At 35.9% G+C, this 12255-nt stretch overlaps 1 protein-coding gene across 3 annotated transcripts in view; it reads right to left on the bottom strand.

Annotated features, from left to right (window-relative positions):
* Positions 1-12255, bottom strand: part of GBE1 (1,4-alpha-glucan branching enzyme 1) — a 137192-nt gene that overhangs the window by 102849 nt on the left and 22088 nt on the right. For all 3 annotated transcript variants that reach the window (XR_004417028.1, XM_033051807.1, XM_033051809.2), the window contains exon 2: positions 1004-1173. Coding sequence is in view for 2 of the 3 variants with exons in the window: in XM_033051807.1 (XP_032907698.1) it covers positions 1004-1173 (170 nt within the window). In the remaining variant the exon portion in view is untranslated. The remainder of the gene's footprint in view (positions 1-1003; positions 1174-12255) is intronic.

Here is a 12255-nt window from a genome sequence, read left to right as displayed (position 1 = left end):
TGTCTTTAAGGAGTAGTTAACTTCTTCAGAGGACTTGTTTTTCATATTGCTTCCTTGCAATATAAACACACTGAACACTCCCTAGATCATTTTTTGCAAAAATCTGCATGCTTCTGATACAAAGTTAAATGAACCAAATAACTTCACAGACAACTTCCCTGTTCAATAAGAACCAGCAATGCAAGAGCTTCCATTTGGCACATGTAACAGAAGACAGAGTAGAGCTGTAAGGGAAAAACAGAACAAAACTCCCCAGAACTCTAAACAAAAAAGGAGAGCAAAGAACTCTATTGCAGGATTGAAGAGAAATGATGAATGTCACTTTCATCTAAAAATTTTAGAACACAATTTGAGTCTAGCTAACCTTCAAATAAAAAGCAATTGTATATTTTTGTTTCAAATTCAAAGGGAATAGTCTTCGTGGTTCTTAGAGCAAGAAATGCAATTCCTCCATGTAATACTGCCACCTTCCCATTCTGCTAACATCTTTCCTTCTTCTGACCTCACAAAAACAGAGTAGCTACTCTTTCAGTAATATTTAGTCTGATTTTAGGCTACTATTTTCCAGCAGAACTTTTTTCTAAACTTTCAGGATAGGTGAGAATTCTTAAGGGTATTGGTCCTTAGACAACACAGTTGATCAGTAAAACAAAATGAAGAAAATTATTTCATTGTTTTTTCTGATATTCTGCTATAGTTTTATAAAAGTCTAGTTATAAAGCTTTAAAAAGAACTTCAGGAAGTTTAGATACAGCCTCAAGTTGCAGTGTGATCCAGTGTGACATAAGTCATTGTCTTTGGGGTATTAAAAAAATGCATAAAACTGACCATGCAACAGAAACACATCTTCATAAGCTACTGCAACACATAATTCATTTAAGCCATGACAAACATTTTTTTTTATTATCAGAATTTCATCACTGTGACAAAATTTTCTTCAAAATAAGAGAATATTGATGTAAAACATTGTGCAGGGGAGAAGAAATTTTCTAAGAATACTTACTGAAGTCACCTGCAAGAAACACTGCTTCTGCTCCTGGTGCCCACTCCTTGCAGTATATTCCGCCATCCGCAAGCTGGTTAACTCCAAAGGTTTTGTAACTTTTTGTAAATTTATCAAGGCCGCCTTCGCTTTCCTCAATGTTCTTCAAGTGGTTATAAAACAGTGAATACCTTGCAAAAAAAACAAAGAGCAATTTTTAGAAAGATTAGCAAGTGTCTCTCTTACATTAATAAGTGTAAAAACCTAAAAAAATTTAATGAAAACACTAACATCAAGATTCACTGCTCTCTACTGGAACAGGAAGAAAAAAAGCAAATACAAATCATACAATTTTTTCATGGTTGTTACACAGTCTAAAATTGCAATCTTTATGTTTATCAGTGATTTCTCTACTCTACAGGAACATTTTGTACTTTCAGTCTAAAACTACATCTTCTGATTGGCAGTCAAGAAATCCCAGTATTACTACACAACAGGAGAACTTCACACTCTGAACAGCCTAGCACTTTTCCTTCCATCTTATTAACATCAGACACAAGCCTCCTAGGGAGCGCTGGATAGGCCTGCCACATCTCTCACAGCCAGTTTTAATAGACAGACAATCTCAGGCTATTGAAAAGTTTGTAGTTCAGCATGTCAGCATGGATAAACCCATCTGGTCCTTGTAGAAAGGGGCTCATTAGGTAACCTCTTTACAGAGACAATCAGCAAGACTTTGAAGTCAGTCCCTGACACTGCAACAATTTGGAGAAAAATTACAGCTTCATAAAAGTAATTATTTGGACCCTACCCTATTTACACTAGTAGGAATTGAAATGCCCTAAATCTCTAACATAAAACTCTGCCTGTAACAGTTTAGAGTTTTTTTGACATATTTTGCTATATTTTTCTCCAAGTAGGTTTTTGGAATTGATGGTAACATCAGGGGTACAATAGAAACGAGAGTGTCAATTTTGACCCCTAAATTATGAACTATTTTGTGCAGAAGCACAGATAAAAGCTGCAGTTGAGCACTTAGTTAATGCTACCTATAGGGTTTTTTTTTTTTTTGTTTTTTTGTTTGTCTGTTTGTTTTTGTTATTTGTTTTTTTTCAGTAGGACACTCTCAAGGTATATTAGAAATATGGTTGTCTTTTCATAAATGGTAAAGAGTCTTATAAAGTGTATAAAACCAATAAGAACCCCAGCAAAACCAAACCTGTCTGCCTGATTACACTTCCCACATTCTGCAATAGGAAATAGAAATACTAAACCAGCACTATGGAATAGCACCTTGTTGCTTAAGGAAAAAGAATCCCATCTGCTTGCAGTATCAGGATTTAGAACTCTGTGATTTGTTGCAAAGTTTTGAGTTCTTTGGCCCTTAATTAGTTCAAAGAAGAAGATTTAAATGTCTAATTATTAGTTAAGGTAAACAGCATTAACTGTATTAATTTAGAGTACTATGACTACTTTTAAGTTTAATCTCCCAGGGTGTTTTTATTACTTTATTATTAAGACTGATGGGAAAGATTTAAAAATGCCTCCAGGATACACTGTAGTAAATATACTCATAACTATTTTTGCCCATCCACCTGCATTATTCCCTTAAAATTTGCTCATGGGTATAATCCTCAGAAGTGCATTACTAACTACTAGTGTTCTGATAATCAATTTCATTTATGTCCTTGAGGAAAAATATTTTGTCAGATTTCCAACTCTAAATGTATTATATACATATACAAACTCAGTTGACTGACTTACATTTTAAACAACTGTAATAACAAAGATTTATATTAAAGCTTAAATACAGGAACACAGAGCAAGTCACAAATCGCCTCAGAATTTTAACATATATCATCTGGTAAATTCAAATTATTTTTGAAGGGCTCTCCTTGGGGAAAAAAATAAAACAATGACTACAGCTTTGAAATTTAAGTCATTTTTTAAAATGTTGTAGGATACAAGAAATATAGTTGTATACATATGTATGTGCATACAGATGTATGTTTTGTGTGTGCGTATATTTAATTGGTTAAGGGAAAGAAAAGTAACAAGAAGTATATTTGGAGTGTTATCTGCAAATCGCTGTTTCTCTGCCATGCATAAGGGGTTTCAAAATTACTGCCTGGCACATGTATTGCTTCCACCTTGTTCCACTGTGGCTGAAGCAGGATCTGTTTTAGTATGGGTACCTTCTGTAACTTCAGAGAAGATCTAACTGAAGCAATGAGATTGACACAGGTAAAATAGAAGAGGGGCCTTTGAGATATGTTATCTAACCAAAATTATTCTTTTCCTCCCCACTCTTGCCACAAATACAATGTCACAGCTTTAAGAACATGATTAGTTGGATACGGTATTTCCCATATTGAGCAGAAAGCAAAAGGAGTGGTGAGCTTCATTTTTAAACAAAAGTCAGTCACTAACCCTTGGAAGGGCAGAAGAAGGAAATGAATCCTTTCTTGCCAAAGATGGACAGCACGCCATAAAGAAGGACTGAAATCTCAGTGTAGAAAAGAAAGACTGTGATTCATTTCACATCACCTAGAGGTGCAACACATGCCAGTGGCCTACTCCTCTTCCTCAACACAATCCCTCCCCAGGAATCAAACCCATTCATTCATTACCAAAAAAAAAGAGCATCTAAAATATTCAGGATTTGAGTGTGGGATGAAAGAAAATGGACTTTCAGAAAGCAATTATGTGATTCTGTTTCTTCAGGAAAAAAATCAGTAATAGAGACATTGTAAACTCTTGATTCTGTCATAAAAGCACTAAGAACACCCACTACTTCAATTTTTGTTTTTCAGTAAATTCAGAGTTTAAGCATTCCATGACACAAAGAGACCATGGCATTTAGTATATTAAATTATCATGAGTATTGCTGTTAAAAAGAGTACTCTTTGCTCACTTTGCAGAGAGTGGTAAGATCACATGCTCAATAAATTGTTTTTTGGGGGAGAGGGAGGGGAGGCAAGAAAGGGAACATATTGGAAGAATTGTTTGGCAGGGATGTATAACATTTTACATTAATTGCTTTGTATACAGGACAGACTTGGAACAAGCAATACAGCATCAGGTACATTGATTAAGAATGCTCCTTCTATTTGTACAGAAGCATGCTGCTTTTAATCGACTAAATTCAGGTATTAGTGCTGCCTCTCATTGCAGAAACAAAGATTTTTGGAACAACTAGTGTTCTCTGTAATTGATTAAAAATTATAATCTAGAAAGAATTTATTCATTTTAACCACCTCCTGAGATTATCTAGAAAGGAATTGTTGTTTGCTCAAAGCTCACAAAAAACTCACCAACTCCTGAAATGGATCCATTACTTTTGCTATGAAGTATTCTAAAAACTCATCTCAGGAGATGAAATACATCCAGACACAGAACAACATTACTTGTCACAGAAGGCCTTGTAAAACAGCAGAAAGGCTTTGTAAAGCAGCAAGGACAGCCTGCTGCTCCTTTGAAGGAAAGGACTGAGTTAGGTACATGCTCATGTTCAGATTTAGGAAATTTTAAGGTTTTGCTTTCACAGATATTTGAGCTTTCATTTCTACACTAAGGCTTGTTAAACACTGAGGATTTTTTAATCTTCTAATGTGACACCCCAGGATTACACACAAAAAAATGACAGAAAATATTTTAGTTTTGTTCAACCAATTCCTAATAGTTATATTGTTCACTAACAGCATACAAGTCTTAAAACCAGAGATAAAGACTAAATTAAGACTACATTTTGTGATCTCTTCTTCAGCACTGAAAGTTATGTCATGTTCAGTGATGCCTATATAAACTTGTATGACATATGACAGACTGTGAATGCATTTTGTAATGCATTTTGAAAATTTCAACATTCTGGACATGGGAACAGTCAACTTCAACATCTAGAGCTATAAGTCACAACAAAAGACTGACTTCTTCCTTCATACTTTTCAAGTTTGCAGAGACTGCAAAGTCTCCAGATTTTGCAATTTCCCAGCATTAACATTGACACTGATGAGGATTACAAGGTAAAAAATGTACTCAGCTATAACTTGAAAAGTAAAACCATTACCTTTGGGACAAAATAAACCTTAACTCAGCAACAAGAGGATCCACAGAACTTCTGAACAGAGCATCTGAAGTGACTGAAAGAAGTCCTTTACTACAGTTACAGCAACACACAGCAGACAAGTGCAGGCAGCAGAAGGGAGGCTGCTTATGGTGTATTCCTGGCTCCTGGAGTTTTTATGAAAAAGCAGGGTTTTCAAGTCCCATATTCATTCATCTAGCCTCCTCTGTTAATGGATCAATGCTTCTTAAAACTGAAATACTTGCATTGTTGTCTTCAGATTTACTGAAAAAATTTCAGTCTTAGCATGAGCCCAAGAACACTGAAGACTCAGATTAAAACAAAATACTCTTAACAAAATGCTACTCAATTATCAAATATTTTTACACCAACATTTTTTCCCTCTCCATTGCTATTTCAGTGTGGAACACTGAAAATTGTAAACATCACCTGAAACACAGTCACAACAGTCTTTTCTATTGTTACATTCATAATTTGTAACACAGCATTGCTTTAAATCCCATGCTTTATATGCAGCTTTGTTTAAAGCCTTACAATAGAAGTGTAGGAAATGGCTGACTTTCCATAGAAGCAGGATTAAAACATCAAACATGAATTACTATAATGGCTATCCAGTAAACAAGTATCCTGCCAATAAAATAACCTTCCAAGTGAACACATACATCAGCAGTCACTTCAAGAATTGACATGTCAGGTGAGCACATATTCCTCACACTTCTATCACGGAAACATCCTCAAATATTTTGTCTTATGGATACCTATACAACTAAAACTTTTACAGAAGTATAGAGCTCTCAGTTTCATGCAAAACTATACAGCCTTACACCAAAAAACATAGTGCTCTATTTATTTCATAACTTTGATATGCAAGCACCCCTGGTTCTGCAGTTCCTATAAACACTGACTTAATTCAACTATTGAACCCAATAAAACAGTATATGGTATATGTTAAAATTGTTAGCCTCAACATGGAACATAAGAAAAATAAAGCTAAGCTTCTCCTTCCTCCCCAAAGTTTTATTGAAATAAGACTTTTGGCAGATTATTGAAGAGTCTGATGGCAAGTCAAAGCACTGAGTTTGAACTCCACATAAAGCTTTCACATCTTTATTCTTCCATGCAGAAGAGGTACTAAACTCCTTCCTGCCACGTCACAAAATAACAAAGAGGTATTGCAGTATTTTCAGATTTTAAATTTAACCAGATTACCTTTAGTTTCTTAGGCATCACAGGAATCTAAACAGAAACTAATAGAACCAAAAAGGCCTTGGCAGCATACAAGATACTCTCATTTGCTGAATGCCAAGACGGTTGCAAAACTTTAAGACATTTTATGCCCATTCTGATGTTTTTTTACAAAGTCATTGTTATTGCAATTTACAGAACAGTCAGTTAGTTTATTGTACGACTTGTAGCAACAACAGTGAAATTAATGATTTGAGCCCCTCCTCTGCTTATGATGTTGCTTTTAGTAGCTGTTCATCTTTTAGATTTTTGTCCACATCAGCTTTTTTGTCATAGTTTATTTTTACAGTATTGGCCCAGTATTAATGCTAATTTATTCAAAAGATAAAAGTAAGTAGGAAAGACTTTGATAATCGTATCTGGTATCCATATGGAAAGCCCAGTTCTGCAGACACCAAAGGGAAATGAGGGGGAAAAAAAAGGAAAAAAGAAGAAAATACCCAGTAATGTACTCTCTGCAACCAAATCCCCCATTTTCCAGCAAATACAAACATATTAATGTCAGTGTCATGGACCACAGCCCATAGCTTTAAAGGGTTGTTCACAAGTTACCTCTTTCTAATATTGCTACAATCACTTTGAAGGTGCAGTCACAAAGATTTTCACTGACACCAAAGCCAGTGCAGAATTCCTGCTCAGATTAGTGAGGCCCTGATTCTCATCTTCCCCTTAACTCTATCGCCAGTTATTCCCTCAATCTCTCAACATTCAGCTGGTTAGAAAGCAATGGATTGCAGGAGGACTGAAGTAGGAGAGATAAAGCTCTTGTTTGCGGCTTCTTCAATTCCATTTGTCACTAGTGAAAATACACCAAAACAGGAGCCTTGGGTTTTACTTCATTCTTTGCTCCACCCCCTGTCAAACACTTTTCATTTAGCCATTCAGAGTATTACACAGAGTAACCACACTTAAGGAAAATAGGAAGTAAAGGCACAGTAAATCTTGGTTAGGTATGACTGCTTAAGAAAACAGATTTACTGCATTTTTAACTTTTACCAATTTTATAGTTGGAGTTGATTGACTTGCACTTTCTCCGAGCAAATCCTGTCCTATTCAGGAAATCTTTTTAATACACATTTAAATAGCTTAAAGAGCATCAACAACATACAACTTACACAGCCTTTGAAGTGTTAGAACAATTCTGAGAGAAGTGCTTTAGAAGCACAAGATAGCAGTGCATGATGATTATAAAGATGCAGGAGATGACCACTTAATTTTGCTTTTCTGTAGGTTAAAAGCAAAAGTTTTTACACACATGATCTTAAGAAGTTTCCCCATAGCTAAATTTGAATTCCCCAAATGTTCTAATTGCTCCATTCACAAAAATTGTTCAATACAAAGCAATTTGCCTCTCTCCTACATCAGAGAGAATTTAAAACACACTTTTAGCTGAAAACTAAGATTTTTGCAGGTTAGCCAATGACATTAAGTTCCTTTCAAGAGTAATAAAATCAAGTTACCCAAGCAAATTGAGGATATAGTCAAACCAATAAGGAATTTACACAGTGAAACCATTTATGTTGTAATTCCTACCAAAAATGTGCTTTTTTACTAGCTACTAGAAGACCATCCATCAGAGAACTTGTAAGAGTAAGCAATAAGGCAAAAGCTTGAAAAATAACTTTTTCAAATTTTCTCTACTTGACAGATAATGAATAACTCCCAATTCTCTTTGGATGTATCATGACTTCTGAATGCTGAGGAAAAGCATTTATGCATAGAACACTCATGTAGTTCACATCTCAAACTCAACGCAGCATCAAAAATTAAGATATGTTTGCTTAGGATAAATAATGCATAATCACTTGCTCTCTTGAAAGCCGTCAACACAAGACAAGACATCTGATTCAGCATTACAGCCTTGTAATTTCACGATTATAAGCCGCACTAAGTATAAGGTGCATCTCCAGGTGCCAGCATATTTTCGTTCTTTGTCCATATATAAGCCACATCTGATTATAAGCCGCACATTACAATACAGAGTGTGATAAAAGGTATCTGTTCTATCACCATCTGTTGAGGGTGGGGGCAGTGATCCTTATCTCTGTGGCAGATATTCTGCTAATGGGCCATCCATTGAAACCAGGCAGGGCATTGTTCTTTATCTTTTCACAACCCATCCTTCCTCCAGCCAGTCATTTTCTGCTCATGGTCATTGAGTCCCACTGTGGGACTGATAAAATTACTGCATCCCATTGCGAGTTGTTCCAGCCAGGGGGAAGAGCCCAACATTTCTTACCAAGATAAAAACAGAGGTTTTGGGACACTAAGGGAGCCCCTTTCTCCACTGGACTCCAGAGGAAAACCGGATTTCTCCACATCACCACTGGAGCTCCAGAGGGAAACTGCACCTTGTACAGGAGCACTGCTCCAACTGAGCCACATCTGTCACTGCAGGAGGATGCAGCCACCATTTAAACTTGTCCATATAAGCCGCACCTGATTATAAGCTGCACTTTGGGTTTGGACCAAAATTTTAGTCAAAATGGTGCGGCTTATAATTGTGAAATTACTGTAATTTAAAGTACAGTGACATGCAAGTCAAGCCCTAACAAAAAGTCTAGCACATAGAAGCACAACAAAAATGGACAGAAAAAGGGGAACTACAGATTTTCTTGGCATCTTACCAGCAATTTCTACAAGAAGTCTAAAGTCCTATAAGCTGTGAGGTCTAATACAGATAAATATCATTCCATAGTATTTTACCAAGAAGATCATTTGTTGCTGACCAACAGCATCTTCCCTGTATTAAGATAACTTACTGGCTTTGGCAGCATTTGACAGCTGTAATGTTTTTGCCATCAGCTTCAGAATGAATACACAGTTCTCAATTCAGAACCAATGCAGGAGAGATTACAAGATGCACCAAATGCAAATTTAATGCAATCATTTATTAACAATTGCTCCACTATTTTATCTAAACCAATCCCAATCCTAAAAACAATCCCCCTCCCCATTCACCTCCCCTGGCCAATATTTAGAGGCTCTCTTATATACACTCCTGTTCATCTCTCACCCACTTCAGTTTTATTAGAAACACATGGATGCACTTCATAGGGTAAGTGTAACAAATTACTAGTGTTTAGAAGGACCAAGAAGCATTTTCTCTCCATCAGAAGCCAGCAAACTACTTAGAGACATCAATTCCAGGAGAGAAGAAGAAAGAACTGCGCATGTATCAACACTTCCTACAAGAAAGCCACTTACTTTAACCCACTAATGAAATAAAAGGTATGCCTTAATTTTTAAAACTGAACAAGTGAAGCACGGACTCCTCAAGAAACAAAGTAAAAAAAAAAAAAAAAGAACAAAGAAAGAAAAGTGAAAAACAAAACCAAACAAAATAACAGAAAACCCAAAAAAACAAGAAAAAAAATTACAACAAAAAACCCCCAGACAGATCACCAAACCTCAAAATACTAAGCTGTGTTACAGCCTCCTGGAATGGCACAGCTATGTATAGTCTGTGTCTCCCAAAGCACTCAAGACAACTTCCCTACCACAAGGACACAGCCTAAATAAGACAGCAATTACAAAATAATGACAGTTCTATTTTTTTTTTCTCTGCATGTATGGAGGTAAATTTACCAGAAGCACACTTCATTTATTTAGGTATAGGATTTCTACATTTAATAGTCATTGTCTCGCTATTCCTCTGCTAAGTAATCTTTATTATGCATGAATTGTACACTAAAGCCCCTCTTTTAGCTATAATAATTTGCTTCACTGTTGTGATGATATCTGAAGTTGATGGAGTTTCTGGAATTAATCTAACTGCAGAGAAACGCCATCACATCTGAGCATAAAGCTGCAGAAATGCAGCGACAGATTTTCTCGAAATCAGTAGACTAAGGCTGTGTTAGCTCATGTTTCATATTACACAAGAGAAAATAAACTGAAAGGTCAGTTGAACAGTTACAGCATTGCCCTTTTCCAAGGTAATCAGCAGAGCATGTAGCAAAGACGTGAACACAAGCGTGACTGGAAGAACAGTAGCTGATAAAGAGGCTCTTGCTGCCAAAAGTAGTGGGACAAGACACTGCTCTCTCTCTCAGTGACTATCAAGGAGTGGGGCACATTGCACACCTTAGTTCACTAACTCTGATTTATTGCCTTAATTTGAAATTGTGTTCTTGCTAAACATTCAGGCTTCCATATTACCAAAATACACTAGAAAATGTAACACTGAACATTAATCACATTCACAGGTAACCTACAGGAACAATATAATTATTAATTTGTTTGTAGTATGGACAAAATTAAGTCAAAAATTCATGTGGTTTGCTAATGCATTTTTAAGTTCACAAATTCTTCTTGTTATTCAGAACTATTTAACTGGAAATCAAAGATTAGATTACTGTTCCTTTTCTAAGCATGTATTTATTAGTGGAACATTCAAAATTGTTTCTACTCATCATATCAACAAATGCTTAAAAGCACCTAAATCTGGAAAGAACTCAGATGTTTTATTCACCAGAATTCATTTTAATGGAGCTATAAACAACACCTTATCAATTACCATTCGATTCCACTGCTAGACCACCTTTGTGTTAACAGAAATCAGGATCTAGTTTGGGGGAAGGAGTCAGTGATTACTACAGCACTGCTTCAAAGCTGCAATCAAAGCAAAGTAGCTGTGCAAGAGACTTCAGGCAAAAAAAAATTTGAATTTTGGTAAAAATAATTTGCAATTCCCCTCTTGATGGTCAAGTGTTATTAATTATTGCAGAACTTCAGTAACCTGGAAGCACAAGTTGTTTCTAAAATATTTATTTGTACAGTGAGAAGGAGCTCACACCCCCCTACAGGTTGTAAAAACCCTGTACAGTGACAAAATAATAGACTTCAATAAGCCTTTAATTTTGCTTTAAGGTTGGTTTGTATATAGTGAGTTTGGGTTTTTTATTAGCTTGCCACAGCAGCAAACATACGAAGACATGGGTTTCTTTTCAAACTTGGATTTCAAGTCTGCTACATCAGTTTAACTTCCACATTGAAAAGTTGCAAGCAACATCAACTGCAGTAAATGAAGCTCAGCACAAGGCTAAGACTTATCTTTCTAAATAAATTCACAAGAAATTGAAACTGAAAGTTTTGTCTACCAAACAGGGAAAAAAAAGATTTGAAATCAGAACTCCCGATATTTATTTGAAATAAAAGACCAGATATTCCTCACTACCTTTGCCACTCATCCCACTTTAGCAGAAACATGATGGAATAAGAACTGTTATTTGAATTCCCTGACAGAAAACTGTCCAGCTCCTATAGCTACAGTTTCACTGCTCATTTCCACAAGTCTTATTTCACCTCCCTTAAAAATATGTTCCAGAACTTAAAAATAAAGTCATGATATAATGGATCAGATCAACAGCTTGCATGTTCAAACTATTGCATAAGTCACTATTTGAAAGATATGTTAGAAACTTAAACAAAAATTCTCATCCTTGATAAATATCAAACAAATACAACCTCCCCTTACTATAGGATTGTTTCTGTGTCGAACTTGAAGCAGATTTAAATGGCAGCCATTGACAGAGACTGTCAAAAAGATGGTTTGAGAAAAGGTACCTAGAGCAACACCTGGCCTCTTTACTGCTTCTCCAAGCCTTTCTCCCTGTAACAGTTTTCCTCTCCATAAACCTACCATATTCCACCTAATTAAATAACCCCTTAGGTTCTATTAGGTTTAAAATGTGCATGTACTCGTGCACTTGTCTAAAAGACATGATTTGTTTTCTTCTTGTCATGCACAAACATATATTCCCAATCCCTCATCATGCACACAAATATCCTGCCTTTGTAGATTTCTTCCTGGTCTTTTAGTGTTTGTCATCATTCACTTTTCATTTACCTCTGTATTTTATCATAACAAACAGAACTTCACAGTACTCCAGGAGAGAATAGCCTGCGTGAGATTTTTGCACAGCATCATAGCTAGAAAAAC

Source organism: Catharus ustulatus, chromosome 2 (genome assembly GCF_009819885.2).
Source record: "Catharus ustulatus isolate bCatUst1 chromosome 2, bCatUst1.pri.v2, whole genome shotgun sequence".
In the NCBI taxonomy this organism is placed as follows: Eukaryota; Metazoa; Chordata; class Aves; order Passeriformes; family Turdidae; genus Catharus; species Catharus ustulatus.
The sequence above is the reverse complement of the archived record's forward strand: the minus strand, read 5'-3'. Positions and strand labels throughout refer to the sequence as shown.